Raw genomic sequence first — 27,346 nt, 5'->3', positions numbered from 1 at the left:
ATCCTTATCGTATAATAATTTTGTCAATTAAGTAGATCCCCATGATGAGCTAGCTAAATATTATCAAATTTATCAAATATTGGAGAGGGGTTGCAATTGCTAGTTTATTTTTGGGGGGGTTGTCTCCCCCCATAACCCTGAGATCACAATGTTCCACTATCAGGGCCCTGAAAATAAACCACCAATGGGCCTTTCCAAAATTATGTCTTTGTCAGAGATGTTTTAACTGTATACTTATGTAATTTTTTGCACTATTTTGCCATTAAACATCAGTTTAAGGCGAACTCGAGGTTTCACAGTAGAACATACTTTAAGTTTTATTATTTTATGTATTAATTAGAATTTAGATCAAGATTTGATCATTACTTAACACACAAACGTTTCTTGAAACTGAAAGAGTATACATAGCACAACAGAGACACCCTGAGGACAGTCTGAGGAAAGCTGGTGCTCAGTTCACTTAAAAATCTATGTAAATGATATAACTGTTGCATACACAATATATACATAATGCACTGAATATTTCAACTAAAATGACAATATAATGCACACTCAATATGACAAAAAAGTCACAATGCAAAAATATTCTTTATACCGTTTCCAATATATAGATATGGAGAACTAAAGGAATTGTTTAGCCATATGGACCAACAAGGTTAGTTTGTTAACAGTTGTTTGCAAATAGATGTAGAAAGTAAATCTGAGTTCCACAGTCCTATCTTGGCCTGGACTGGTGCATTTATGAGAAAGAAAAACAGATCAAACCGAATGATTTAATGGTCACAGTCAGATGTTTTAAATTTACTTTTGCCAATTCTTTCAGATGGATGTGCACTTAAAATCTGTTGATGCAATATATGGTTGATTTTAGCAGAAAAACAACAGTCTTGATGTCAAAAACGTATAAGCATTAACATCTAATCTAATCTAATCTGGATTCGCCGTCCTCAGTCCCAGCATATTCCAAAGACAGTCCTATAAGAGCATTATCCATAAATAATGTGACCTCTAGGGTTCAGGTGACTTGAATAAATAAATCCCAGCTTGGACCAGAATATAAGAACCTGCACTCTTAGAAAAAAATTGCCAAAAATTGTTCTGGGGCTGTACCCTTTTAAAAACGATAGCTTTGCATGCATGCAAGGAGTTTATATTAGCACCTTAAAGATCCATATTAGTAAAGGTACATGTTGGTACCAAATGTATACATTTGTATCTTGTATTTGTACATTTATCTGCAACTAATGCGTCATATTAGGACCTTTTTAAAGGGTACTGTCCCAGTGACAGCTGGGGTACATATACATGAACTACCACCTTCAGCCCAAGTCATTTTGGTGGGAATGTAATAATTTTTGTTGCTAGAAATGCTGACAGAACAATTAAGAAGCCATTATCATGTCAGAACATTCAGACTATGTTAACTTCCACACGCATTTAGGCATGTTGACAAATAAAACATTCTGTACTACATCAATAAGGAACCAGGAACACACGTAACACACATATTTTTGTTGATTTAAAACCAGATGTTTAATGATCACCAGGCATTTGTTGTAACAGGCAGGAGTTGTGTTAATCTTAGCCAAATAGTGGTTGTTGCTCAATGAAAATGAATGTTTTGAATATTTGTGTGACCTGTTTGCTTAATATATAATTTTTATCATTTTGTTGACAGTATAAATGTGCTGAAATAATTTCAGGGATTATTACCAGTGTAAGTAAGCCACTTTTTTAGGAATACTTTTAAAGTTAAGTCATTGATTATGTTTTGAGTGCTTGGTTACAGAGAACAATAATATTCAGCATGCACACAAGACTCTGAAGACGGATTTACAGCATCAGATATTCACAAAGTTAATAATAAATGATTAAATCAACTGTCCACTAATCTCATAAACTAAATAATCATCTATAAAGATATCTAGACTCGGTCCTTGAAGTGGCTAATAAAAGCACGCTTTATCCAAAATTTCTTCTTTTGTCCTCTCCACAAATCTCTTGCAAAATAAATATATTTTATACTTTACACTCAATGTAATCCTTAACTGCAGAGTTAACTAATAAACATTACACATGGAGTAACATGGACACTATGATCACTACGTGAATGCAAATAGTTGTACAAAACAAATAAAAGGAGCACAGAGAGCATCAATTTAGGGGGTCAACAATACTGACTGATTGGAAAATTGAGAAATGTACACTTTCCCAAAGTTGATCTATACCCCTGAAAAAACATGAATTCAGTATTCAAATAAAACACATGAAATTAACAATAATACTACAATTAAGAAGAAAGAAATATTATGGCAAAGAAACGTTTTTACAGAGGCATCATAAAACAACATAAATACCAAAATCATTTAATTATAAAACATAATGCATTTTGTTTAGCTAAAAAAAATCACACTGGTGTTACACAGCACATTATTAGAGAATGGGATCAGTATCATTCCAGCTGATCAATGCATTTTGCCATCTGTAAAACATTTAAAAGTTTTATATCAATACATTGACATGTTACATTAAATAAATACACAAATCATAAATCTTAAATGCACTGCATGTTGGTTTGAATAAAAGCATTTGCCAAACACATACTGTAAATTAAAATGTAAGCACTAATAAATAAACGAACTCACTTGGTCCTGATGCAGAGCTCCAACGGAGGAATGAGATCATTGTCCGCATTGTCATTCTGAGCAGCGGCATCTGGATCTGTCCAAAGACATATAATGACTTGCATTAGGGACTTACTGAGCAAGTGTACACAAGGTATGCGTTTAAAAAATTGCAATGACCTGAACTAAAAACTCACAGATTGTCAATCTAATTGGTTCCTGCTGGTTGGCCAGCCCATCATAATAATACAAATCAAACTCTTTCTTTTTCCAGCGGTCAGCTGCCAGCTCTTCGGAGAGAGAGAAGAGGACACTGAAATGGCTTTCGCTGCATATAACCCAAATTGGAAACTTGGGAGTTTTCAGGTGAGACCCAACCTTCAAAAAAGACAGTGAAAATTTAATTTAGCACCACAACATTTAGATACACGAGTATTTATATTGTAGAGTATTTAAAGCATTATTACCTTACATATATTATAGTGCTCAAATAAAGACAATAGCCCGATGTCACAACGTGCTTTAATTCCCTTTAGAAGTGTAAGATTTCCATTTCCAGAATCAAGCTTCATTTCATCATCAAAGACGTTTGAAACTGCCCGTCCACAAAGTAAAAGATTCACCAATTCCTTAAGGAACATGAGAGGCATAATACAAGACTTCATGAATTAACTGTCTCATAACATAGTGATATAAAAATTATAACAGTATTGAAAGCATACAGATAATATCTACGGGTGAACAATGCTGTTTGAACTAAAACAGTAATATGATACTGTCATACATGCATTCATGTTTCATCAAAATGTTAATTTTAAAAACCTGTGTGCAGTATCCATGAGCACCAATAAGAGTGGAGGTTGGCACATCCATGTCACTTTCAACACTAGAATACACATATATAAAAAGTGAATATACTGGCACGGCTAGCTGTCAATATATTAACATAAATAGTCAATAAAGTGTCAAAGAACTGGAGACGTACGCTGCAATAGTTCTGGAGAGAATGACAGAGATGGTGAGTAGGATACAGCCAAAGGGACCCGTCTCAAACTATAAGGAAGACAAATTTTACATAAACATAACATGATAACATGCCTTAAGTTGTAGTGTAATAATATAAACAATATACCTATTGCTTAAAGGAAAACACCGCCATTTTTCAATATTTTACTATGTTTTTACCTCAACTTAGATAAATTAATACATACCTATTTTTTTCAATGCATGCACTTTTAATCTTTGTACAGCGCTTTTTGAATGTGTTAGCATTCAGCCCAGCCCCACTCATTCCCATGGCTCCAAAAAAAAGTTTTATTTTGTGCCACCATACTTACTCGTGTAAAAACTACTCATGTAACAGTCTTTAAATAGGGAAAACATGGAAGTGTTTGGTGGCTTTTAAATTCATCCCTGTTTGGAGCCATAGGAATGAATGAGGCTAGGCTAAATGCTAACACATTCACAAGGCGCTGAACAAAGATTAAGTGCACGCATTGAATAAAATAGGTATGTATTAATTCGTCTAAGTTGAGGTAAGAACATAGTAAAATATTGAAAAACTCTGGTGTTATCCTTTAAATTATTTAATATTGTATATACATTTTTATTTAAAAGACAGCATGCATACATGAAGTGCGTAAGACGCCCAGGAATAGACTTACCTGTCTAACATGCTGATCAAGAACAGATGTAAGATCATCCAAGGTCTCAACAGTGACACATGTTATCTACATGACGTGGAAAATGCACAAATATATAAATTAATAGAAGAAAGACAAAAGATTAGGTAGAAATCAAGAATGCCCTTACCTTTTCTACAACACCATCTGATTTGTAGCGCCCGACCGGGGTGAAAAGATTTCTTCCTGTGTTTCTATATGGGCATGCATTTTATTTTAAAACTACTGTTTTTTTCATATATAATAGTATTATTATTAAAAAGTGTATGACACACTTACACTGCTACAGTGGCTCTCTTCATATCTCCGGCTCTCCATAGTATGTCAGCCAAAGCCAGATATAGACATTTGGTCCTTTCGGTGTTTGATACCTCCAATCTCCTATTGAAATGTAACAAATAACGTTAAAAGGCTACTCGTTTTAAATCAATGTCACAATTTCATGCAACCCTGACTGACCTGAACTCCACTGGCTTATGAAAACGAATGGAAAGGATGTAAATATCTCAAAAATGTAGGCTTGAAATCATTATGTTTTTAAGGGCGTTCAAGTAATTAGGCTGAAAATAACGCCTAATCCTACAAACAACAGAACGAGCCAGGAAATGATTGGTGCTTGGCACATACTCGTATTGTGAGTCACTGCTTGGTTCTTCAAACAGGAGCTTCTGTAAAACGAAGGCCTGAACTGCTGCAAGTATTCCACAGGGTCCTCCCTGGCAAAGCAAACACAGAACCCATCACGCAAAGGGTTTATCGGAGAAATTGACTGATACCGACTGTGATTTAAAGTGATAGTTCACCCAAAAATGAAAATAATGTCATTAATGACTCACCCTCATGTCGTTCCAAACCCACAAGACCCCCGTTCATCTTCAGAACACAGTTTAAACTGTTTTAGACTCGGTCCGAGAGCCCGCCGACCCCTCATTGAAAATCCACGCACGGCACACTGTCCATGTCCAGAAAGGCAACAAAACATCATCAAAGTAGTCCATGCGACATCAGTGGGTCAGCCAGAATGCGCCGAAGCATCAAAAATACACCTCGGTCCAAAAATAACAAAAGTTACAACTTTATTCAACATTGTCTTCTCTTCTGGCCCCGTTGTGAATCGCGTGCACGAGACCCAAGTCACGTGACGCGGATGACGTACGACGCGGCTGACGTGTTATCTGGTGTGCCCCAGCTGTTTTTTTTGTGCGCCCGAGCTTCGTTTACAGTCTGAGGGAGATGCACGCTGTAAGTTTGAAAAAAAAACACCTTCGCAAACATGTCTGAGGATAACACGTCAAACGCGTCACTGCAGTTACATGACTTTAGTCTCGTGCACGCGATTCACAACAGAACCGGAAGCTGAACAAAGTCGTAATTTTTAGACCAAAATGTATTTTGGATGCCCCAACACACTCCAACTGACCCACTGATGTCACATGGACTACTTTGATTATGTTTTTATTACCTTTCTGGACATGGACATCACACCGCACATAGATCTTCAACGACGGGTAAGCAAGCTCCCGGACCAAATCCAAAACATCCAAAACTATGTGCTTCGAAGATGAAAGATGAGGTTTTACGAGTTTGGAACGACATGAGGGTGAGTCATTACTCATTAATGACATTAATTTAATCATTTTAACATGTAACACTGTATATTGTAGTCTATCACTACTACAGACAAACCATTTAACTTTAACCATTTAACATAACTGGCAAAGAGTACCTTCTTTTGTATAATCCCATATTTCAAACCAAGAGTATCTGAAAAGGTAAAACTCTGTTGTTTCCACTCCTCAGTGAAACAAGCAATAGGAGAACCGAAAAGGATCTTCTTCAGAGCCTGAATTAGAAAAAGGTTATTTCAGACTGTGAGTGTTGATGTAACAGAGATTATGGTTGCAGAAGTCTACTGTGCTCACGGTAGCGGTAATCTGGTCCATGGAAGTCCTGTGCAATTTAAGTTCTGCTCCAGATGCTCTAGAAACATCACATAAGCTCCCCTCATTCTCGACGTCATCTGTAAGTTTAAAAGGTGTTTCATTCATGATTTTACGATATTTTGAAGCATGCTCTAAGGCAGTGGGGGCCCCAGTTTTATGACATTTTATGAAATACATTAATTTATCATGAATTCTGTGTAATTTAACCTAAAAAAAAATAAGGCTACTAACCAAAAGCAGTACTTTTTTGTATAATATAATGTTTTTTAATTAAAATGTTGAGTATTAGAACAGTTTTTTGTCACAAATTTTCTTTGGGGGGCCGCGAAGGAATGCACTGTACACAAGGGGGGCCACACGCTGAAAAAGTTTGGGAACCACTGCTCTAAGGGACACTCCACTTTTTTTGAAAATATGCTCATTTTCCAGCTCCCCTAGAGTTAAACATTTGATTTTTACCTTTCCGGAACCCACCCAGCCGACCCCCGGGTCCGGCGCTAGCACTTTTAGCATAGCTTAGCATAATCCATTGAATCTGACTAGACCACCAGCATCGCACTAAAAAAACAACCAAAGAGCCCGGACACTTCTCCCATTTAAAACTTGACTCTTCTGTAGTTATTGGGGCGGTTTCCCGGACAAGGATTAGACCAGTCCTAGACTTAAACACTTTTACTCCAAACTGAAAACAACTTGCACTGACATATCTTAAAATACATCAGTGCCCTTTGTTTTAACCCAAAATGCACACAGGTAATGTTTTTAGTAAGGCATGTTTGTTAAAACTAGTTATATTTCCTAATTAAACTGAGGCCTAGTCTTGGATTAAGCCAATCCTGGTCCGGGAAACCACCCCATCGTGTACTAAGACCGACAGAAAACCAAAAGCTGCAACTTTCCAGGCAGACACGGCCAGGAACTATACTCTCATTCTGGCGTAATAATCAAGGACTTTACTGCTGTAACATGACTGCAGAAGGCGCAATGATATTATGCAGCAGCTGAAAAAAAGTCCCCTTAGTAACTTTCAATGGCAGGGGACCATTTTCGGGCACTGCGCAACATCACCGCGCCTCCTGCAGCCATGTTACGACAGCAAAGTGCTTGATTATTACACCAGAATGAGAGCACAGTTCCCAGCCACATCTGCCCAAAAAATCACAACTTCAAATTTTCTGTAGTACACGATGTAACTTTAAGTTCTAAATAGGAAAAACATCCAAACTCCCTGGCCACCCTTCTGTGCGATGCCAACGGTCCAATCAGACTCAATGGACCACGCCAAGCCATGCCAAAAGTGGTATCGCCAGAACCGGAGACCAGCCGAACGGACTCCAAAACTGCAAAAATCAAATGTATAACTAGAAAATGAGCATTATCCTCAAAAAAGTGGAGTGTTCCTTTATGCTTCTAAAAACACTAACAATTTAACTAGGGCACTGTTTTGAATTTTATTTAATGCATTAATGAGTTAAATGTTTTGGAAAAGTAATGAAAGTTGAAACTTATAATAAAGTTACGTAACACTTGTTATTGTAATCTGTAGGTAATTTTGCTTTAATCCCACATACAAAATTAAACTGTAGGAAATTTAAGTACACTAACTAAAACCATTTCCAACATATGGAGTTCATCCACTTTTGGGCTGGGTGCTGAATTCTTCCTGAGGGGAAGAATAAAAAGTCAATTATTATGACTTGAGAACTGATATATTACAGCTGAGCATGAAAATCAACAGCATTTTTTCATTGTTAATATATAGTGCATAGCATGTAATGGTCAAAAGCCAGGCATTGTTTTAAATCAATTTAACTGCTTTAACAACTCAAGGTCAAAAATAAGAAACCATTTAACCATTTTGCATTACTCACTGAGGTTCCTAGAATCATGGTTGAATGCTTCTGAATATAATTATTTTGTAATACATTTTTCATTAAAGGCATAAATCACCTAACTATAACCCTAGCTCTGTCATCTTTAAAGGCGAAGTGCACGAATTCTGAAAAACACTTTGGAAAAGGGAGTCGGGCCAACTACCAACACACACTTGTAGCCAATCAGCAGTATGTGTGGGGCGGGTCTATCAAAAGAAGGTCCAGATTCGTGTTTGTTTAGGGGATTTCAAATGTCAACATTGGTTTTCAGAGATCATGGACCCCGCCTTTAAAGCGATGCTCCATCCAAATATCAAAACTACCCCATGATGTACTAATCCTCAAGCAATCTGAGATACATCCTTTTTCAGACAAACACACTTGGAGCCACTCTAGTAAATGTCCCCGCTCCTCCAAGCCTACAATGGGGGAAAACAGGGATCCGGGATGCATACATTCACAGACATAATCCACACTGCTCCAATTGGCTAATAAAGGTCTTTTGTGAGTAATTAATGCAATATTGTAAAAAATCCATATTTTTCAACGTTATAAACTATAATAACTAGCTTCCGGTAACGACACCATCTTGAACTCACGCGATTCATGTGGGTCATTGCGCAACGTACCCATGTAACCGGAAGGTAGTTATTACAGTTCATAAAGACCTTTATTAACCCCTTGGATCCATGTGGATTACTTCTGAGAAGGATTAACCTCCTAAGACCCGAGTTTTGGTTTGGCTTGCATTTTAGATTTCTTACAGATATTTGGCGTTAGGAAGAACCAATAAATATAATAATCAAATCTTTTTCTTTAAACATTTAAACATCTTTTGTCCACGTTTGTACAACAGGTTCCAGTTATACAAAATTAAGTATTATGGTGCAAACAACAAAAAAATGTGATGTCCACTTATGTCGACACACCAGGTCTTAGGAGGTTAATGCACTTTTTTGGGGTTCAAAGTCAGAAGTTGTTTCCTGATCCCAGTTTTTTATTCATTATAAAATTATATTTCCCATTATAAAGCTTGGAAGAGCAAGGACATTGATCAAACAACTACAAATGTGCCTGTCTGAAAGATGATGAACATGTGTATCTCAGATTGCTCGAAATACATCATAGGGCCACCCTAATACTTGGCTGGATTACCCCTTTATCTCACACTTACTGTATGTTTAAAGATCAACACACTTTATCTGTAGTCTTTAATTAATCTGTAATTTTGTAAATTCTGTTTATTATGATGGCCCGGCTACAGTCTTAAACAGTGCAATGAAAAAAGGGCTATACAAATACGTTTGAATTAAAAATCTAATTCAGAATAAAAGTAAATAAAGTTTGATTGTGCTAACGTATGAAATTCATTCAGAAGAGCGTAAGGGTGAGTAAATAATGACTTTATTTTATTTAGAGCTCTGCATCTCACCGGTATGTTGTGGATAAATAAAATGACCACCAACTTAGTTCTAAAATTAAGAAAAACTGCAATAAAACTCACAGGCGATGCTGAGGTTTGACTCCGGGAATTTTCTCAAGCCCATTTCTACCCAAGGCTTCATTATTTAAATGAGAAAACATGCTGCCCTCCCCTTCAGGAGAGGCTGAAGGATTAGACTTTATATGTGTTGTATTGAAACCATTAGTCCAGCCTGTTGTGTCTTTACAATCCTCAGTTGTTGTTCTAAAAGACGAAGACCCAGATGCCTTTCGGGATGGACGTCTTCTGTTACTTTCCTATGAAAAAGTCAATTCTTGTCGGTGCTTTCCATATTTCACATTGATAGTATTACATAGTGTATAGTACATAACAGTTTTTAACTCAACAAAGCTATATAATATAAGACAAGCATCAAAGTAAATGAAGGGTTGCATGCATCACCTGTGAGGAGCTGGCTATGGGACCTGCCATAATGCCTCGTCTCATTCTGTTGCCTCTGTTCTTCTGGCTGTCGGGATCTGGAACCTTTTTCTCCGAGTCCAATCCCTCTTTAATCACAGTTGTGAGACTATCCTGGCTAGAAGACAAAGAATGTGTACATTTATCGCTCCCCTCAAGGGGAACAGCGAAACTGGGAAGGGTTTTGCTCATCTGCTTGGTTTTATCAGGTGGTGTTCGATAAAGTCCAGTGACCTGAGACAGACTGCTGATTTCAGATAACCTGTTAAAAAAGCGAATGTTTGTTGCTGTCAACATGGCTTAAAAAGCTTAAGCTGACACTACTGTAGGTTTACATTAAAAGAGGTACCTTGGTATGTCATAATGCAGATCTTCCAAAATGCATTCATTTTGCTTAACATTGTCAGTCACGTCTAAGGTAGCTCTGGATGGGGTTTGATCTGATGGATGTGGTTGGCTGTCACTATGGTGATGTGCTCTGACTTTGTCTCCCTCATTTAATCTCTCCTTCACAATAATCTCCAACATTGACTTCAAGGGATGCTCTTCAGTCTGAAACACAAATGCATTTGATGATGTGTGGTGGTTACACCAGGGAAATTTCTATTGCTCACAGGTTGATCTTTAAAGGGATAGTTCATCCAAAAATGAAAATTATGTCATTAAAGACTCATCCTCATATCGTTTCAAACCCAGAAGACCTCCGTTCATCTTCGGAACACAGTTTAAGAAGTTTTAGGTTTAGTCCGAGGGCTTTCTGACCCTCCATTGAAAATCTATGTACGGTATACAGACCCAGAAGAGAAGACAATGCTAAATTAAAGTCGCAATTTTTGGACCAAAATGTATCTTCGACGCCCCAACAAATTCCAACTGACCAACTGATGTCACATGGACTACTTTGATGATGTTTTTATTACCTTTCTGGACATGGACAGTATACCGTACATACGTTTTCAATGGAGGGTCAGAAACTGTAAACATCTTAAACTGTGTTCCGAAGATCAACGGAGGTCTTACGGGTTTGGAACGACATGAGGGTGAGTCATTAATGATATAATTTCATTTTTGGGTGAACTATCCCTTTAACAGCTCAGGAGATTTAATGAAGTTCTCAGTATCATTAAACTTAAACTTAGTTTTGCTCAGAAGGTGAGATAATTATTACAATACATTAAACATGCCTTAGAAAAAGAAGTTACTGGTGTCTATCTTAAGACAAATCAATGGCACTAACATATTTTAGGATTTGTCATTGTTATTTTCATTTGAGACAACTCAAACATGTATTTTAGTCTAAGACTAGTCTTAAGCCTTGTCTGTGAAACCAGGGGTATGAGTTTGGCTACCGGAAGGTAGTTATTTACGTTAATAAAGTTTTAAATATGGATATTTCTACAACAACACCGCGTGGATTACCATCAGAAGACCTTTGTTTGTCGTCCTGGATCAGTTTGGATTTGTTTTGTGAAGGATGGATGCACGTTTTTTGGACTTGGATGTCGTGGACCCCGTAACTTCACATTTAGTCAACTGAAAGATCTAAAACATTTTCTAAAATATCCGAAAATGTGTTTGTCTGAAAAACAATAGACATATGCAACTCGGACAGCTTGGGGGTGAGTAAATCATGGGTTTAATATAATTTTTGGCCGAAATATCCCTTTAATGCCGCGTTCCAGGCAACCTGTAACCCGTGTTTTTCCAACCTTCTACCTGTGAAAGTGCACTGGAACGGCAGTAAACCCGTGACTTCCCACCCGTGAATCTCGTACTAGATCGATGTACTCCCAGTTCCGAGCTCTGACGTCACATAGACCGCGAAACCATACAAAACAACAATGGCGGATGCAGTGTTTCTGCAAGTGGTACACGGTTGGAAAACACTTTAGGACAATATAACGTTGCAGTCAAATTAATAACAATATAATAAAAATAGTAAATAATACACACGATTATGTATTACAATGTTATGTGTCTAAACAAAAAGTATGTAGAGAAAGTATATCGCCGCATGGAAATGTTAAGGTGACGTAAATTCCTTGCGCATAGGTAGTTTGGCGTGACTTCCCTGGAACGCTGCAAAGTTGTGAGTCGTGGTTTAAAGTCGTAATTTACGGGCTCAAAAACCTGCATGGAACGCACCATAAGCGTCTGGTCGGAACTTTCTTCCAGTTTCTGTTTGTTTAATGGTCTGACTAGTTGCTGAAACTGGACTCTAAATACTTTGTCGAAAATAACAAATGTTTTGGTTTCCTAGGTAATCTACGTGTTGTTTATTTTGCTTGTAATAAACTACTTTAAAAGGACTTTGTTGTTATTTTTTCTTAGCGGAGGTTACCGGAAGTTTCTAGCCGCTTGTTTATGTTGTTACTGCTGAAACCGTCTATAAAATACATTAATTTATCATAAATTCAGTTTAATTAAAACTCAGAAAATTAAAGCTATTAACCAACAGAACTACATTGTATAGTTTAATGTTTTTTTTTTTATTAAAAATTTAAGCTTGAGATTGTTTTATGTCTTAAATTTTCTTTAGGGAGCAGCAAAGGGATGTACCCTACCCAAGGTGGGGTACAAAATAGTAAAATAATCTGGTTATGGGTACATTTGATAAGAAATGTTTGAGCTCATATTGAAATTTTCAATAATATTGACCTATAATTGCTGACTTGGCAAATCTGAGCTTAGTTTGTGACATTGTTGGGATCCCAAACTCTAATGGATACATTAGTAAGATTTCTGGGTCCTTTTCTCAGGAGAAATATCTAAATCGCAAAAGTCTCTATTTGCTCTTCTTTCGTACTCACAGATGTTTAGAAGTAAAAAATTAGATATTAAAGAGATCTCATCTGTTATTTTTGTTTCTTATTGAACTCAGCACCACTTTGCCATTCCACAACCTTGATATTTCAAAGCCAGATGTTTCATACCTTATTCTTTTTGTAGAGGCCTTCAAGGTGAAGTATTCTGCGCAGGTCTGATCTGTTATTGATGCTTGAATCAGTTCGTGGAAGCTCTTCATCCATGCAAGAGATGGTTCTCTTCAGGCCCTAAGTAAGTAAACTTTATTTTACAGCTACCAAAGGCATTTAAAACACCTCATTTAGCAGACGCCTTATCCAAACCCATTTACAAATGAGAGAGCACTTAAAATTTTGTTTAAAGACCCCCCCCCCCCCAAAAAAAATACATGTCGTCTAAAATTACATAGTTACAAGTCGAAGTAGAGTTGTAGCTAGGAAAAGATAAACAACATTTAGCCAATAGCCAGTCTAAAGGCAGCCAGTGGGCTCACTACAACGTTTACACTTCTACTGCAGTGTATTGCTTGCTTTTTAAACTAACGTATAAACAGAAAATAACTTATTTCACAAACCTTCCTACTGAGATATTCCCGTACGAGAGACACAGAGACCTCTTCCACATATTTTCCCATCATGGATAACAACACAGCAGCGAGAAATCCGTTGCATGAGATACAGTAGCAGGCTAACAAGTCACTTACATGCGATGTAACAACAAACTTCACTAGTATCGAATACAGTGTCATATGTAACAGCCATACGCCGTTAAATCATTTTTGAGATAGACATTTTAACGTTATGTTTTGTTCTGAGGGTATATGAGATAAGGGTTGCTGGAGAATGTTGCTAACTAGCGGTCTAGCTTCTCGGCTTGTTTCTATAGTTACCAGCAGACTGTTAACAGAAGTGTTCGACTTCCTGGTGCGTTGCGCAAACCGATCGTGATATTACACTGAATTACCGCGAGATCACAGCTTTGGAATTACTCTCGCGGTACTTCTGATGTCATACCCCGATCCGTCTGCGCAACGCGTCATGAACGAGTGAAAACAGTTGCGCCTCCCTGTGGAAGTGCTACCAGTTTAATGTTTACTACATTATATTTGCATTTAGTTATTTAAGTGCTTTTAATTTACAGCTAGCAAATACTAGCAAATTAAACATTAAGTAAATACATGCAATAGCGGAAGTGGGAATGCAAAGTAGGTAAATATCCTTATCCAATTTATAAAATACTACGAAAAATTTTGATATGACCACAATTTATTAGGTGGAATTGAAGTCTTTTAATAATGTTTAAATTCAGCATATACAGTATACATAGTTTAATGTTTACTGTACATTATATTTGCATTTAGTTATTTAAGTGCTTTTAATTTACAGCTAGCAAATTAATACTAGCAAATTAAACATTAAGTAAATACACGCAATAGCGGAAGTGGGAATGCAAAGTAGGTAAATATCCTTATCCAATTTATAAAATACAACGAAAAATTTTGATATGACCACAATTTATTAGGTGGAATTGAAGTCTTTTAATAATGTTTAAATTCAGCATATACAGTATACATATACTGTTTTGTTTATTTCTTTTGTTTACGGTTGGCAAAGAGGAAAATTCTTTTGGACACATTATACAGGTATTATGTTCAGATATTCGTAAATAAATCTACAATAGCCTAAGTAACATAATGCATATACTGTAATCATAAAAAAGACAACCACCACTTAGGTTTTATTCATTTTATTATAATTTGGTACATTACACAGACGATTTGCCTAACTAAAATCACTTCCTCCTAACCTACAGTACGTAACAGAATAACATATTATTCATACATTTCACTTACTCACTACGCTGGGGGATATTATAGAAACATCCAGGGACATTAAAGCTCCATGTGTACATTATATGAAAAACTTGCAATATTTAAATCACAAAGTGAAAAAGTCAGAGTCTGAACAGAGGTGCTTATAGGAATTTTAAAAAAAGATGTAACATCAGCCCTTTTAACGGAAGACTATAATAACAAATACTGAATTCAACTCTCAAGTAATATTTCTCATTCATTCATTCTATCATATGGGTTTGAAATCCATCCTTAGGGTTTAGTGGGATTAAAGGTGCAGTGTGTAAATTTTAGTGGCATCTAGTGGTGAGGTTGCGAATTGCAACCAATGGCTCAGTTAATTGCTCACCCATCGCTTTTAAAACGGATAGAGAAGCTACAGTAGCCACCACCAGACAAACATGTCATCTTCGGAGACATCTTCGTAAAAAAAGTTTGTCCGTTAAGGGCTTCTGTAGAAACATGGCGGCACAAAATGGCAGCTTCCATGTAAGGGGACCCTTGGTATGTAGATAAAAACGTCTCATTCTAAGGTAATAAAAACCTAAGGGTTCATTATGAAAGGTCTTTATACACCCCTGATTATACAGTTTTGTATATTATTTAGCATTTCTGTCAAGAGATCCTTCTAAAGATTACACACTGCACCTTTAAGTCGTACTGTGGTACTCTATTTATTTATTTTTTCTGTTATGCTCTGCAGTGATGCCGATCAGTAATGCTATGCACCAGGAAAAGACCATGGGAACAATATCTGTGTTTCGGCACAAATTCATCCCAGTTTTCCTGTTAACCGTGAGTGCAACGTCTTATGTAAACAGCGGATTGCACTTAATCATCGAGCGTATCTTCCGGAGGAATGGCAAAAAAAGAAATACAGCTCCTTCCTCGTCAGTTTTTGGCCCTACTGTGAGAAATGAACTTTTACAAAAGAAAAAAATAGTCTGGGAAAGATCCAGAGGAAGAGAGCATCAGTAGTCCTCAGCTGGAAAGAGAAAGACAGGAAGAAAGAAAGATACTGTTTCAGTGACAAGAAAAAGAGAAACCAAGCGGAAGAGATGCGTACAATCCATTCCAGGTTAGTGGCGGCATAAACGGTATCAGCATGCAGGTGGTTAGTTGAGATGTGGAGCGGCTTACTTTCAATGGTAAGAATGCAGGTGCTGGCAGCTGTGCCACGGCTGTTGACGGCTTTGCACATGTACTCTCCTTCATCTTCAGGAAAGGTTTCTGGGAGGTACAGGCAGTATGTCTCTCCTCTCTCAATGTACTGGTAGTCTTCTGAGTCTGGAAGCAGCTCACCCTCAAACCACCAGGTGACCTCTGGTTTGGGTTCACCGGTGATCTTCACTGTGAACCGTACGGGCTCTGCGTCAACCACCGACTGATTCTTCAGGGGTTTTTTAAACCATGGAGCACCCGACCTGGCATGGTCTTCTTCGTCTTCATAGGCAGCAGAACCATTGATGATGCTACCTTCATCATCCTCCTCTTCTTCCTTTTTCTAAAGACACAAGAGCATTTCGCATTCGATCAGTTAAACGGTTAAACAACAGAAATAACACACGCTGACGCACACATGCGGTTCTGTCATGCATTAGTGCTGCCATCATGTCCAGGCAGGGCCATCATTTATCTTTTAAACAAAGCAGCGCAGGAAAGGTTTACTTTTTGAAGAGCAGCGTCAATCTCTTGTTGTTCAAACTGCATCCTCTGTATCTTCTGCTCTTCGATTCTTTTCTTCTGCTCCTCTTCTCGCGCTTTTGCCATTTGTTCGAACCGCGCACGCATGTCCACTTTCTGTCTGAATGGGACATCCTCTGCCTTAACTGGGGTTGTTTTGTCATCATCTTCCTCCTGTGAAAGACAAGTAAAATGCTTGGTGAAATACTTAAATTTAAAACTATTAGCACACAGCTTAGTACGGAGCCCCGAAGGGGACATGGAGCAAAAATGAAATAAAGTTTAATTTCGCGTGCACACGTGAAACTATCGCGTGCGCACATGAAATACAGCGTTTGGTGAAAGTTGAAACCTTCATGTGCAGAATTTATTTTTTTAAGTTTAGTTTCGAGTGCTCACGTGAAACTTTCGCACCCGCACGTGAAACTTTCACTTTCACGTGCCCACGCGATTGTTCCGCGTGAGCAGCACGCGATAGTTCCGCGTGAGCAGCACGCGATAGTTCCGCGTGAGCAGCACGCGATAGTTCCGCGTGAGCAGCACGCGATAGTTCCGCGTGAGCAGCACGCGATAGTTTCAGGTGCGCACGCGGTAGTTTACTATCGCGTGCACACATAAAACTACTGCGTGTGCACCTGAAACTACAGCGTTTAGTTTCGCATACTCACGTGAAACTTTTGCGCACGCACGCACGTGAAACTATCACGTGAGCATGCGAAACTAAACTTTAAAAAAAAAATCTGCACATGAAGGTTTTGCGTGAGCACATGAAAGTTTCACGTCGGTGCATTAAACTAAACTAAACTAGATTTTTTTTACTCCAATGACACCTTAGGGGCTCTGTAGTTTCTTATGGGATTTCAGCAAAAAAAAAATTATAAATGGACTTTTAAATGAGAGATGTGTTACCTCCTGACATCGCTCGGCCTCCCTCTCCTTGATTTTCTCATCAATTTCTTTCCTTCGTGCTCTTTCCTCCTCAATCTTTTTCTGGATCTCTTCCTCTGTGAGCTCCTTAATCTTCTCAAACTTGGACTTTAGGGATTTGGCGTGAATGGTACCGGTCCGCTTCAGCTTTGTCAGCTCTTCGTACTCATTGCTCACCACCTCAGTGCTTTCATTAATCTCATCCTAAACCAAACCCATGAAACATATGTTTACCATTAACATAAGAACTCATAATTTTCTGCTGACAACAAACATAAAATGTCTGTGTCATGTGTTGTTGAGTTTGGCTGAATATTTTTGACACTGAACATTATCTTTTACGTTATATATTGCAATGATCAAACTGAATGATTATATTATTGGCATACGAAGCTGACCTCGCCCATCTCTTGCCGCAGCTGTTCAAACTCTTTCTTCTCCATCTCCATTTTCTGGCGTCTGGCCTCCTGCTTGCGCTTCCTCTCTGCATCTTCTTTCATTTTTAACATCTCTTCAAAGTTGATTTCAAGTTTCCCAGGATGCATTGCTTCCTGTGACTCTGTCCGTACTAGAGTATTATCATCATCATCTTGCACCTGTGCCCAGAGTGAGATGAATACAAAAATTTGTATCAGTCTATTCAGGCTTGGATTGCATATGGACCTATCATGTCACTGTTGTCATGATACAGTATCGTATACTGATTCCTAGATGACTGACATGCATTCAGGTGATTCTCGCGAAATTAGACTTATGAGGTGTCATGAAATATTTTGATTAAAAAAAAGTAAATGCAAAGTAAGAGTATCAAAATAAGAAGCATACAGTTACAAATATCTCCTCACGTACTTGCGCATGATTTCATATTACATCATACAAACCAATTTTGTTGTTTTTTCCACATTTAAGGGGAAATTTTTCATTACCGCAACGTGTCCATGACTGGATATGAGTTCTTTGACATGGAAATATTTATAATGAAAAAATCTAAAAAATAAAAAGCTTCAGTGCATGTTATGCTATAAACATTTACAGTAAAGAAACATGTGGTATTTGGTGATCATTGGTAAATGTAGAGACAATAATGTGGAATATAAATGTGTCCAAAACCAATTTTCTCATTCTCCGCAACAATTTTCAATCCTTGTTTAAGCCCTCAAGGAACTAACATTTAAAAAAAATAAAAAATTGTTTGAAGTGTCATAATTGACTGTGACACTCAAGATACTGCTTACTTTTTCTCTCCAGATAAAAGTTGAAATTTTGTTTGTCATAGTACCTAGACAACTTTTTAGTTCTCATTACCGAAACATGAGTTTGTAATTGCATATATTTAAATGTAATATCATGTTGCGGTAATGATAATTTTTTATAATGATAATCTAAAAAATGTAAATAATTCTATAGGAAATATGTTTTAAATCCTCTAAAAGTTAATACCTAATCATGTATGTGCAAAAAAATGTCTTCAAGCGCTTTTTACTAAATCTGATGCTGGACACCTTCTAAATCTGGATTTCGTGAGAATCACACACTCGTATCAGTATCTTTCATTGTATTTACCAGTAAAATATGTATATTATTTTAAACAGATGTTGTTATTAGCGAATGAAGCAACTAAAAACTATAGCTGACACCCGCAGCCCGTGCAAGCAGTGTTGCTTGTTTCCCATGCCACAGTTTAATTCGGGTCAGACAGACAGATTCTTTGGCACAAAAAATTATTATTTATTATTATTTCCTTTTCTTTTCTTCAGTATGATTAATCTATGCTGTCCTTTAGCAACGTTTCATAATCTATTTAAAAACTTTCTTACTTTTTCATCTCCATTTCCAGTTATATTATCCCGATCCAGTCCTGGGCTCTTAAAGACACAATTTAAAAAGCATATAACAGAAAAAGCAATGCATGTATACCATGTGAGCACGCTGTTTCAGACATGTGTTGTGTTAACATTTGCAATTGATTCAGAAACCTAAAGTATGTTTTGAAATGGCCGCAGTTGTTAGCTGACATGTGCTCAAATGATATAAATATTTAAGCAGATTGCATTACAAACATGCAGCACAAAGTGTTTATGACAAAGCAATTATTACTGGACAGAACAGCAATTTTTTAAGAGTATAATGCCCATTTATAATTAAATTGGCCACATGAATGAATGCAGAACATTAGCACATGCTGTCTTTGTACATCTCGTGGACCTACCATGCTTTTGCGAGCTTCTGCGAAAAGTCTTTTCTCTTCCTCCAGGCGTTTCTTGGCCTCTTCCTCTTTTCTTTTGTGCTCTTCCTCTTGTCTCTGTCTTTCCAGGTCCTCAAAGCTGATGGCCAACTTCCCAGGTTTGGCCCCATCTGAGTTTATCTTGGCCAGCAGGATGTCATCGTCACTATCAATAATCTGAGAGTGAACAAATTAGATTTGGGGAAAGTAAGTTTTCACAACCATCCAAGTTTGATCTGACTTTCAACTAAAATGTATCACTGTGCCTTTTCGGCAAACCAAAATCTTTGTCTGATTGTAGGGATAACATTTTAGTCATAATATTTTGAAATATACTGTTGGTATTGTCCAATGTACTGTAGTTAAAAAAATAGTAATGGTATTACGGTGACATGTCTAATATTTGTTACCATAGTACTTTTACACTAGCTTAGTGTAAAGCATACAAGCACAGGAATGAACTGACCATGCTCTTTCTGGCCTCTGCAAAGGCCTTTTTCTCTTCTTCAATTCGTCTCTTTCGTTCTTCTTCCACTCGTTTATGTTCATCTTCCACCCTTTGTCTTTCTAGCTCTTCAAAGCTGAGCTGCAGTTTACCAGGCCTGAATTCTTCCTTCTTGTCCTGGGTGACCTGACCTTCGTCTTCATCTGGGACCTGTGATAAACAGTACTGGTATGTTATTACAGTATTATTATGTATAATATTATACACATTCGCAAAAGCTTCACTAAATATAGTGACTACAATGGTCTAGACTTGTCCTGCTCTTCTTTTAAAACAGTATAGAGACTAAGCACTTGTTGTCATAGGGCCTATATTTTAGTAGTTATGATTTCAAAGATTTTGATATAATCATATTTCTTTACCATTTTTGCGTAGAAAACCAACCAAACACAATACTAACAAACAGAGTTTAAAGGGGACATTTCACAAGACTTTTTAAAGATCCCAAGAGTACGTATGTGAAGTTCTAGCTCAAAATATCATATAGATAATTTATGATAGCACGTTAAAATTGCCACTTTGTAGGTGTGAGCAAAAATTGGCCTTTTTTGGGTGTCCTTTTAAATGTAAATTAGCTGATATGTGCACTAAATGGCAGTGCCGTGGTTGGATAGTGCAGATTAAGGGGCGGTATTATCCCCTTCTGACATCACAAGGAGAGCCAAATTTCAAGTCAGATTTTCATGATATGTCCCCTGTAAATGAAATATTTAGGACAAAGATATTTATTTTTATAAATGCCAGCTTGGAGCATGTCACATTTTTGTGACGTTTTAAATGTTACAAATTTATACATTTTATTAATCACAATATTTTTGCTAAATAAAATAATAAAAATAAGTATGACAGCTTTTCCCGGTCTCCTTTATCTATGTACTCACCATGCCCAGCTTTGCCTCTTCAAAGGCTTTTTTCTCCTCCTCCAGTCTGCGTTTGGCCTCCTCTTCTGCCTGTTTTTTCTGCTGCTCCTGTCTCTCTTTCTCCTGCTCTTCAAAGGTCAGGCGCAGTTTTCCAGGAGTCACCTGCTCCTTTTCTTTTGGCTGAGACTCTGTATCCTCTTGTTTGAAAAAAAGATGGAAACCTAACTTTAAATTCTTTATGTATTTCCATACGAAGCATTATTGTATTTCTGTACATTTATCATTGTCATTTCAGTGATCAAAAAGATACAAAATCCTCTTGTTCAACGACGGAGCGTCTCTTGGCCTCACGGAAAGACCGGCGGTTTTCATCATATCTCTTTTTCTTCTCCTCCTCTGTTCGCTTCTTTAGTTCTTCCTCTCGGTTCTTCTCCATGTCTTCAAAGTTGATCTTTATTTTTCCTGGTGCTTTCTGTGATTTTGCGGGCACCACTCTCACCAAAATGCTCTCATCGCCTTCCTGTGATTTTAATATAAGATTCTTAGTTGGTAATCTAACAGGTAAAAAACAGTTATATTAATATCAGTCTCACTTGTTACACTGTCAGAAATAAAGGTACAAAAGTTGTCACTGGGACAGTACCCTTTCAATAGGTACACCTTTGTACCCAAATAGTGCATATTAGTACTTTAAAGGTACATATTGGCAGTTCAAAGATACATATTTGGGTGATTCTCGCGAAATTAGACTTATGAGGTGTCATGAAACATTTTGATTAAAAAAGTAAATGCAAAGTAAGAGTATCAAAATAAGAAGCATACAGTTACAAACATCTCTTCACATACTATTTTGCACATGATTTCAAATGACATCATACAAACCAATTTTGTTGTTTTTCCACATTTAAAAAAAAATTAATTACCGCAGCGTGTCCATGACTGGATTTGGGTTCATTGACATGTAAATATTTATAATTTAAAAATCTAAAAAATAAAAAGCTTTAGTGCATGTTATACTATAAACATTTACAATAAAGAAACATGTGGTATTTGGTGATCATTGGTATATGTAGAGACAATAATAAGGAATATAAATGTGTCCAAGAAAAAAATTATCATCCTCCGCAACAATTTTGAATCATTTTTTAAGCCCTCAATGAACTAACAAAAAAATTGTTGGAAGGGACATAATTGACTGTGACACTCAAGATGGCTACCAGGTAAGCAGTTCTTATTTTGTCTCTCCAGATAAAAGTTAAAATTTTGTTTGTCATATACCTAGACAACTTTTTAGTTCTCATTACCGAAACATGTATTTGGAAATGCACATATTTAATGTAATATCATGTTGTGGTAATGATAATTTTTTGATAATGATAATCTAAAAAATGTAGGAAATATTTTTTAAATATTCTAAAAATAATGTAATTATACATTATAATAATTATCATAGTAAGTTCAGACATTAATCTTATATGTGCAAAAAAAATTGGCTTCAAGGGCTTTTTAAAAAATCTGATGCTGGACATCTTCTAAATCTGGATTTAGTGAGAATCACCCAATTGTATAAATGGTACATATTTGTGCCTCTTTTAAAGGGTACTGCCCCAGTGACAGCCCTGTACCCCCATTTCTGACAGTGCACTCTATTAGAAAAGCTATTTAACATGAAGATTCTTAAAAGAAATCACAAACATCTATGAAGTCTAATAACAAATGTAAGACTGAATTTACACTGTTTTGACCTGTAACATTTCTGCAGTCATGCACAAACACTCAGACAGGTTTCAGATAAGGCCTGACAGGAGTGGACATTCTTTTAGCGCAGTTGCTTCCATTTGTGTTGTACTAGACGGAGATAGGAGACTGCTAATTCAGTCCATGAGCAGAGTTTACAAGTGGTGTGGGAAACAGTTGTCAGTCACATGTTGTCTATGCTTGTTAACTACGGCACCAGAATGAATGGCCATTTGGAGATCAGTTCTCTTACATTTACACATTTGACAGATGCTTTTGTCCAAAAGTGCATTTAAGATATACATTAACTAACTTTAACAAAGATTAATAAATGCTAAAAACTCAATTGGTTATTGTTAGGTTATGTTGCACTGATGCACTTTAACAAAAACAACCTTATTGTAAAATGTTATTTTGAGTACATTTATTGATGGATGCCATTACATCTCCTTGCAACCGTTTAGCAAGACCTATATCTCTGCATCAGACTAACCAGAGGTTTGTTCATTTGTGCCATTGTTGGGCATGACCCCATTATTGCTGCTTGCAGCTATATTTTTCATGGTTCAGGGCTCCAGACTAACTTTTTTCACTAGGAGCACAACTGAAAATTTTAGGGGCGCAACCAGAAACTTTAGGGGCACACACAGTAAATCAACATGCTAACCAAATATTCACATTTCTACTAATTTCCACTGTATTACTAATAAATACTTTAATGATAGATCAGATGCAGAAAGTAGTGTGCTGTTTCAAATTCAGTGTCACATCACAAAAAAAGTGGTCAAATTTACTGGTCTCACATGTGCGACTGGATGTAAAATTCAGTGGCACACTCTCAAATTTTGGTGGCAAAATGCAACAATTTGGTGGCAGTCTGGAGCCCTGTGATTTAAGATTTTTTTATTTGACTTCTGTTGCTAGAATTTAAAATAGAGGTGTAGATTATAAACCGGGGATTACCCGAGTAATTAAAGAGACTTTTAGTTCAGATTTTCTAATAGTAGATCTGATAAATCAGCTGACTGCCAGGTCGCATTTTACCCATCCTTCTACTGTACATCCACAGCATGTTGTCATGACACACTGACATACCTCTTCGGCTTTCTTGGCCAATTCTTTCTGGATCTTGGCCTTCTCTAAAGCCTCTTGTGCAGCCCGCTTCTTTCTCTCCTCTTCTGTTCTTTTCCTCTCCACCTCCTGCCTCTGTTTCTCCATCTCTGCGAACTTCCCCTTTACACTGCCTGTGGACGGACAGAAAACCGACAGCTGGCATCAACGATGGGATTAAAGCGTTGTTGTTACCATGATTATTTCCTAATCTATCTCTCCAAAATCAAACACATAAATAAATCATATAATGCCCTACCTGTAATCTTGGGAACGTATGATTTTTCTATCTTGGCCGGTTTCACCTCCTCTTCTTCATCGCTGGAGGCGAGAAGTTCTTTTATCTGTTAAGGATCAGACAGAACGGTTGTGAGGTTAGGAGTTTTATCCTGGATCAGAAGCCATGCGTGTTGCAGCAAGCCAAGCAGATCTTAATCCTTGTATAAGACGGGCACATATGACCTACAGGGGAAGGATGCTGATTGGACCAAACAATATGACACAAGCAGAGGATCAGTAAAGTGTGCATGCAGCAGACAGGCATTAGAGATATTTCATGGGTGTTTTACTGATTAAAGGCTTTTTTGCAAGAAGGATTGTGTACTGTTTATCCTTTAAAATGCTTGAAATAGGCTAAACTGATGCGTAGTCTTAGGTAAACATGTGATACGCAACAAGCACAAGACAAATGTTTTACCACAAAAAAATTAACCAAGGGCGTAGCAACCAATTTAACTGAGAACGCTATTTCATAGCAATTCGTACGTATTTTACGAGTTGGCTAATTTGTTAGCCCACATCCGTACATTTTTGAACGATTTGCTTTTGCCCCTGTGACGTTGGGGTTAGGGGTGGGATTTCACTAGTGTGTTTTTTTATGTTAATCATATGTTTTCGTACAAAATCATCCGAATTAGCCTAATCGTAAAATAGATGCAAATTCTCGTGAGATCAGGCTCGAGTGTGGCACACATCTTACGTGTTTCGTAGACTCCAGATTTACGGAAATGATCTGTATAAAATGTAACAAACTTTTCAGACAGTTCCTACGCCCCTGGAATTTACTGTAAGTGACAGAAAGCCGAGCTGAAACACTCATTGGATAAAGTAACAAAACAAGATGCCGATGGGAAAGTTTCTGTACTGACCATTTGCTTCTTGCGATTATATTCTCTTTCTTTAACGTACTGATCCCTGCGTTTCTTTTGCTCATCCTGACTTCTCTTTTGGTTTCTCTCTTCTCTAGCTTTCTGCATGGCCTCAAACTTATTCTTTACATCTTCTTTGCCCAACTTGGGAACGTAACTCCTCAGTATGGGCTTAGATGTTTTAAGCAGTTTCTTCAGAAGAGAGATCGAAAAGGACAGAGAGATTGTTAGTAAAGTAAAAATGGAAGTCATTATATTCCATAATTTGAATATTTCAAAATACTGTATGCACACATATCTTGTACCTCTTGTTTTAATGCCACGTCTGACATATTCGTCACATCAGTGTCATGTAATTCATCACCCACATCATTCATATCTTCCACCTGTGTGATGTTTGCTTCATTTTTTTGTACCCTCTCGCGCTTCCTTGCTCTGTCCGTAGTCTTTACCTTCTCTTGTTGCGTGGTCTTCTGTGGTTTATCTGCAACATTGTCCATCTCTTCGGTCATGCAACTACTGTCACACTTTTCTGCAGAACCCGCCGTGTTGTCTTCCTCTTCATGGTTTTTGTCATTAGTTACGATCAGTGTTTCATTGGCATCATCTGTGTTGTTTTCATGCATCGTGTCCATAGACGCATCCGCCACGCTCATCACTTCAGTCATGTTGCCGTTTTTTCAGACACACAGTGATGGGGCCTGTTGCAAGATATGTCAGATGAAGCTGACATTGGGAGAAAGACTATTAATGTTATGTCTTTGTGGTGGAAACACTAAATCAGATTAAGGATCAGGTTTTATTTTGAGGATAAAAACGTACACTATAAAAGTTTCTTCACACTGTTCTTCAGAAGTAACTTCACAATGTTAATAGTGCACATTAAAATGCAATCTATATTTGAAGATTCGCCAAAGACCTACTGCTCAAAATAACATCTCTTATTTACTTTTTTAGAGGTAAAAGCATATTTGAACCCTGGGTGTTAGTAATTACAAAAGATAGTTGGTGGTCTACAAGAAAACAGATGAACAGATGTTTGTGATGGGAGACCACCACCAACCATCAAGGCCCTAATTTTAACACCAGTCTCAGTCTGGCCATGTGATTGGCTATTTTTATCTGGAGATATGAGTTGAGACTAAGAAAGGGTCAGCACCCAGATAGCACACATGAGACCAATAACAGCATTCAAAACTTTACAACGCTTATTTATATAAAGATCTTTGTCTTATTCAATGCAAGCCAATTTGGCTACATATTAAGTTACATGACATTTGTATTTTTATTGAAACCTATATCTGATATCCTCCATTTCAGTTATTGGAATGTCAGAAATCTGGCACGATTAACTCATGCTCACAAATAATCACAATTTGTGGTATTCGGTGTAACCTTATATACCTCAAAGAGATTCATTTTTAGGTAATCATCTATAAACTGCAATGCATAGTCAACAGTCAACTCACTGGTGACTAGATCTCTCAACTGATCACACCCCACTTTTAGAAGATGACAGAGACAAAATGGCTGCCCACATTGCATTTTGCATTTGCAATCACATTTTTTGTACCGTTTCTTAAATGCTTAAATCACATTTGTAATATTTAAAAAGTGTTATTTGAGGTGTACATAAATCTTTAGGATATTTTGCCATTATATTCTTACCAAAAATGAATATGGTTATACAGTAGTTGAACTGCTTGATTTACTCATAAGAATGCAAGATTGTTTAAAACCATGGATAGGTAAATTATGACACTAGATGTCTTGAAGTGACCATCAAAGGTTAACATAAACCCAACAGTTGGGTTTGTCCATATGTTGTCCAACCATGTGTTAAAACAACCCAGCATGAGTGTAAATACAGTCAGTCTTCCTAATATCTAAGGTTACTTAGTCCTAGCTTTGTTGATTGTTGAGTATAAATGTTTTTGGATGCTTAAAAGGATTTACCCATATTGTTTTGATCTCCGTATAAAAATGACCATTCAATCACTAGACGATATCAATAAATGGCAGAACAAAAACTGATTAAACATTCTCAGATGATGTATTGCCTGTACTAATTATATACTGTCACACATATTTTTATTGAAATGTATACATATTTATACTGTTGTCTTTGGAAAAGAACAAACAAAAAATGGTAATACACACTCTTGCTCAGGCCCTTATGCGCCTGTGGCCCCTTCAGAAATTTTGCGTCCCCCGCATGCCCCAAAAAACTTACCTTCTTTAGATTGATATTCTCTCTCCCTTCATAAGATTGTCTTCCTAATTCACGAAGGCTTTGATAATGATCAGATTTAAATTCCCAAGGCACAGGTACAGTCTTCTTTCCCAATGCAACTCAGAGTGAAATGAGCGCAGTTGAGTAACGGTGGGCTCTGTCCACAAAAATAACTTTACCCCTCTCCATCTACTGCATTCCACACACGCCACCGACCAACGGCCTCAGCTGTCGCA

At 37.2% G+C, this 27,346-nt stretch overlaps 2 protein-coding genes across 3 annotated transcripts; both read right to left on the bottom strand.

Annotated features, from left to right (window-relative positions):
- Positions 1-1,508: 1,508 nt before the first annotated feature.
- On the bottom strand, positions 1,509-13,819 carry mindy4 (MINDY lysine 48 deubiquitinase 4). Its single transcript, XM_073867966.1, has 18 exons — positions 13,406-13,819; positions 12,960-13,079; positions 10,376-10,578; positions 10,009-10,288; positions 9,628-9,863; positions 7,856-7,912; positions 6,229-6,328; positions 6,033-6,149; positions 4,934-5,022; positions 4,586-4,687; positions 4,437-4,500; positions 4,289-4,354; positions 3,610-3,677; positions 3,447-3,510; positions 3,092-3,253; positions 2,822-3,002; positions 2,646-2,721; positions 1,509-2,482 (listed from the first exon to the last, which is right to left on the bottom strand). The coding sequence occupies exons 1-18, from the start codon at positions 13,577-13,579 to the stop codon at positions 2,434-2,436; spliced, it is 2,208 nt and encodes a 735-aa protein (XP_073724067.1). The 5' UTR covers positions 13,580-13,819; the 3' UTR covers positions 1,509-2,433.
- A 742-nt stretch (positions 13,820-14,561) lies between these two features.
- Positions 14,562-27,290, bottom strand: nexn (nexilin (F actin binding protein)). 2 transcript variants are annotated; one of them, XM_073867964.1, is made up of 15 exons: positions 27,111-27,290; positions 25,183-25,603; positions 24,878-25,069; positions 23,989-24,073; positions 23,715-23,863; positions 21,207-21,402; positions 20,904-21,085; positions 19,984-20,172; positions 19,503-19,694; positions 19,111-19,158; positions 17,692-17,889; positions 17,276-17,497; positions 16,352-16,540; positions 15,824-16,187; positions 14,562-15,668 (listed from the first exon to the last, which is right to left on the bottom strand). In XM_073867964.1, exons 2-15 carry the CDS (start codon positions 25,543-25,545, stop codon positions 15,655-15,657), a joined length of 2,583 nt encoding a protein of 860 aa, XP_073724065.1. In that variant the 5' UTR covers positions 25,546-25,603; positions 27,111-27,290; the 3' UTR covers positions 14,562-15,654. The 2 variants fall into 2 exon arrangements, with proteins under 2 accessions (XP_073724065.1, XP_073724066.1); XM_073867965.1 differs by lacking the exon at positions 19,111-19,158 and having other exon boundaries at positions 27,111-27,289.
- Positions 27,291-27,346: the final 56 nt, after the last annotated feature.

This window comes from Misgurnus anguillicaudatus, chromosome 5 (genome assembly GCF_027580225.2).
Source record: "Misgurnus anguillicaudatus chromosome 5, ASM2758022v2, whole genome shotgun sequence".
Taxonomy (NCBI): domain Eukaryota; kingdom Metazoa; phylum Chordata; class Actinopteri; order Cypriniformes; family Cobitidae; genus Misgurnus; species Misgurnus anguillicaudatus.
This window is presented reverse-complemented; position numbering and strand designations above follow the sequence as displayed.

What these genes read in the sequence shown, in the direction of transcription:
- mindy4 (XM_073867966.1), bottom strand. Translation starts at nt 13,579, where the DNA reads ATGACACTGTATTCGATACTAGTGAAGTTTGTTGTTACATCGCATGTA. An exon ending in CTGCATTATGACATACCAAG is followed by an intron (nt 10,289 to 10,375) that starts GTACCTCTTTTA and finishes CTTTTTTAACAG; the next exon opens with GTTATCTGAAATCAGCAGTC. An exon ending in TGGACCAGATTACCGCTACC is followed by an intron (nt 6,150 to 6,228) that starts GTGAGCACAGTA and finishes TTTCTAATTCAG; the next exon opens with GCTCTGAAGAAGATCCTTTT.
- nexn (XM_073867964.1), bottom strand. Translation starts at nt 25,545, where the DNA reads ATGACTGAAGTGATGAGCGTGGCGGATGCGTCTATGGACACGATGCAT. An exon ending in TGGCCAAGAAAGCCGAAGAG is followed by an intron (nt 21,403 to 23,714) that starts GTATGTCAGTGT and finishes TTAAAATCACAG; the next exon opens with GAAGGCGATGAGAGCATTTT. An exon ending in CAGAAGCTCGCAAAAGCATG is followed by an intron (nt 19,159 to 19,502) that starts GTAGGTCCACGA and finishes TGTGTCTTTAAG; the next exon opens with AGCCCAGGACTGGATCGGGA.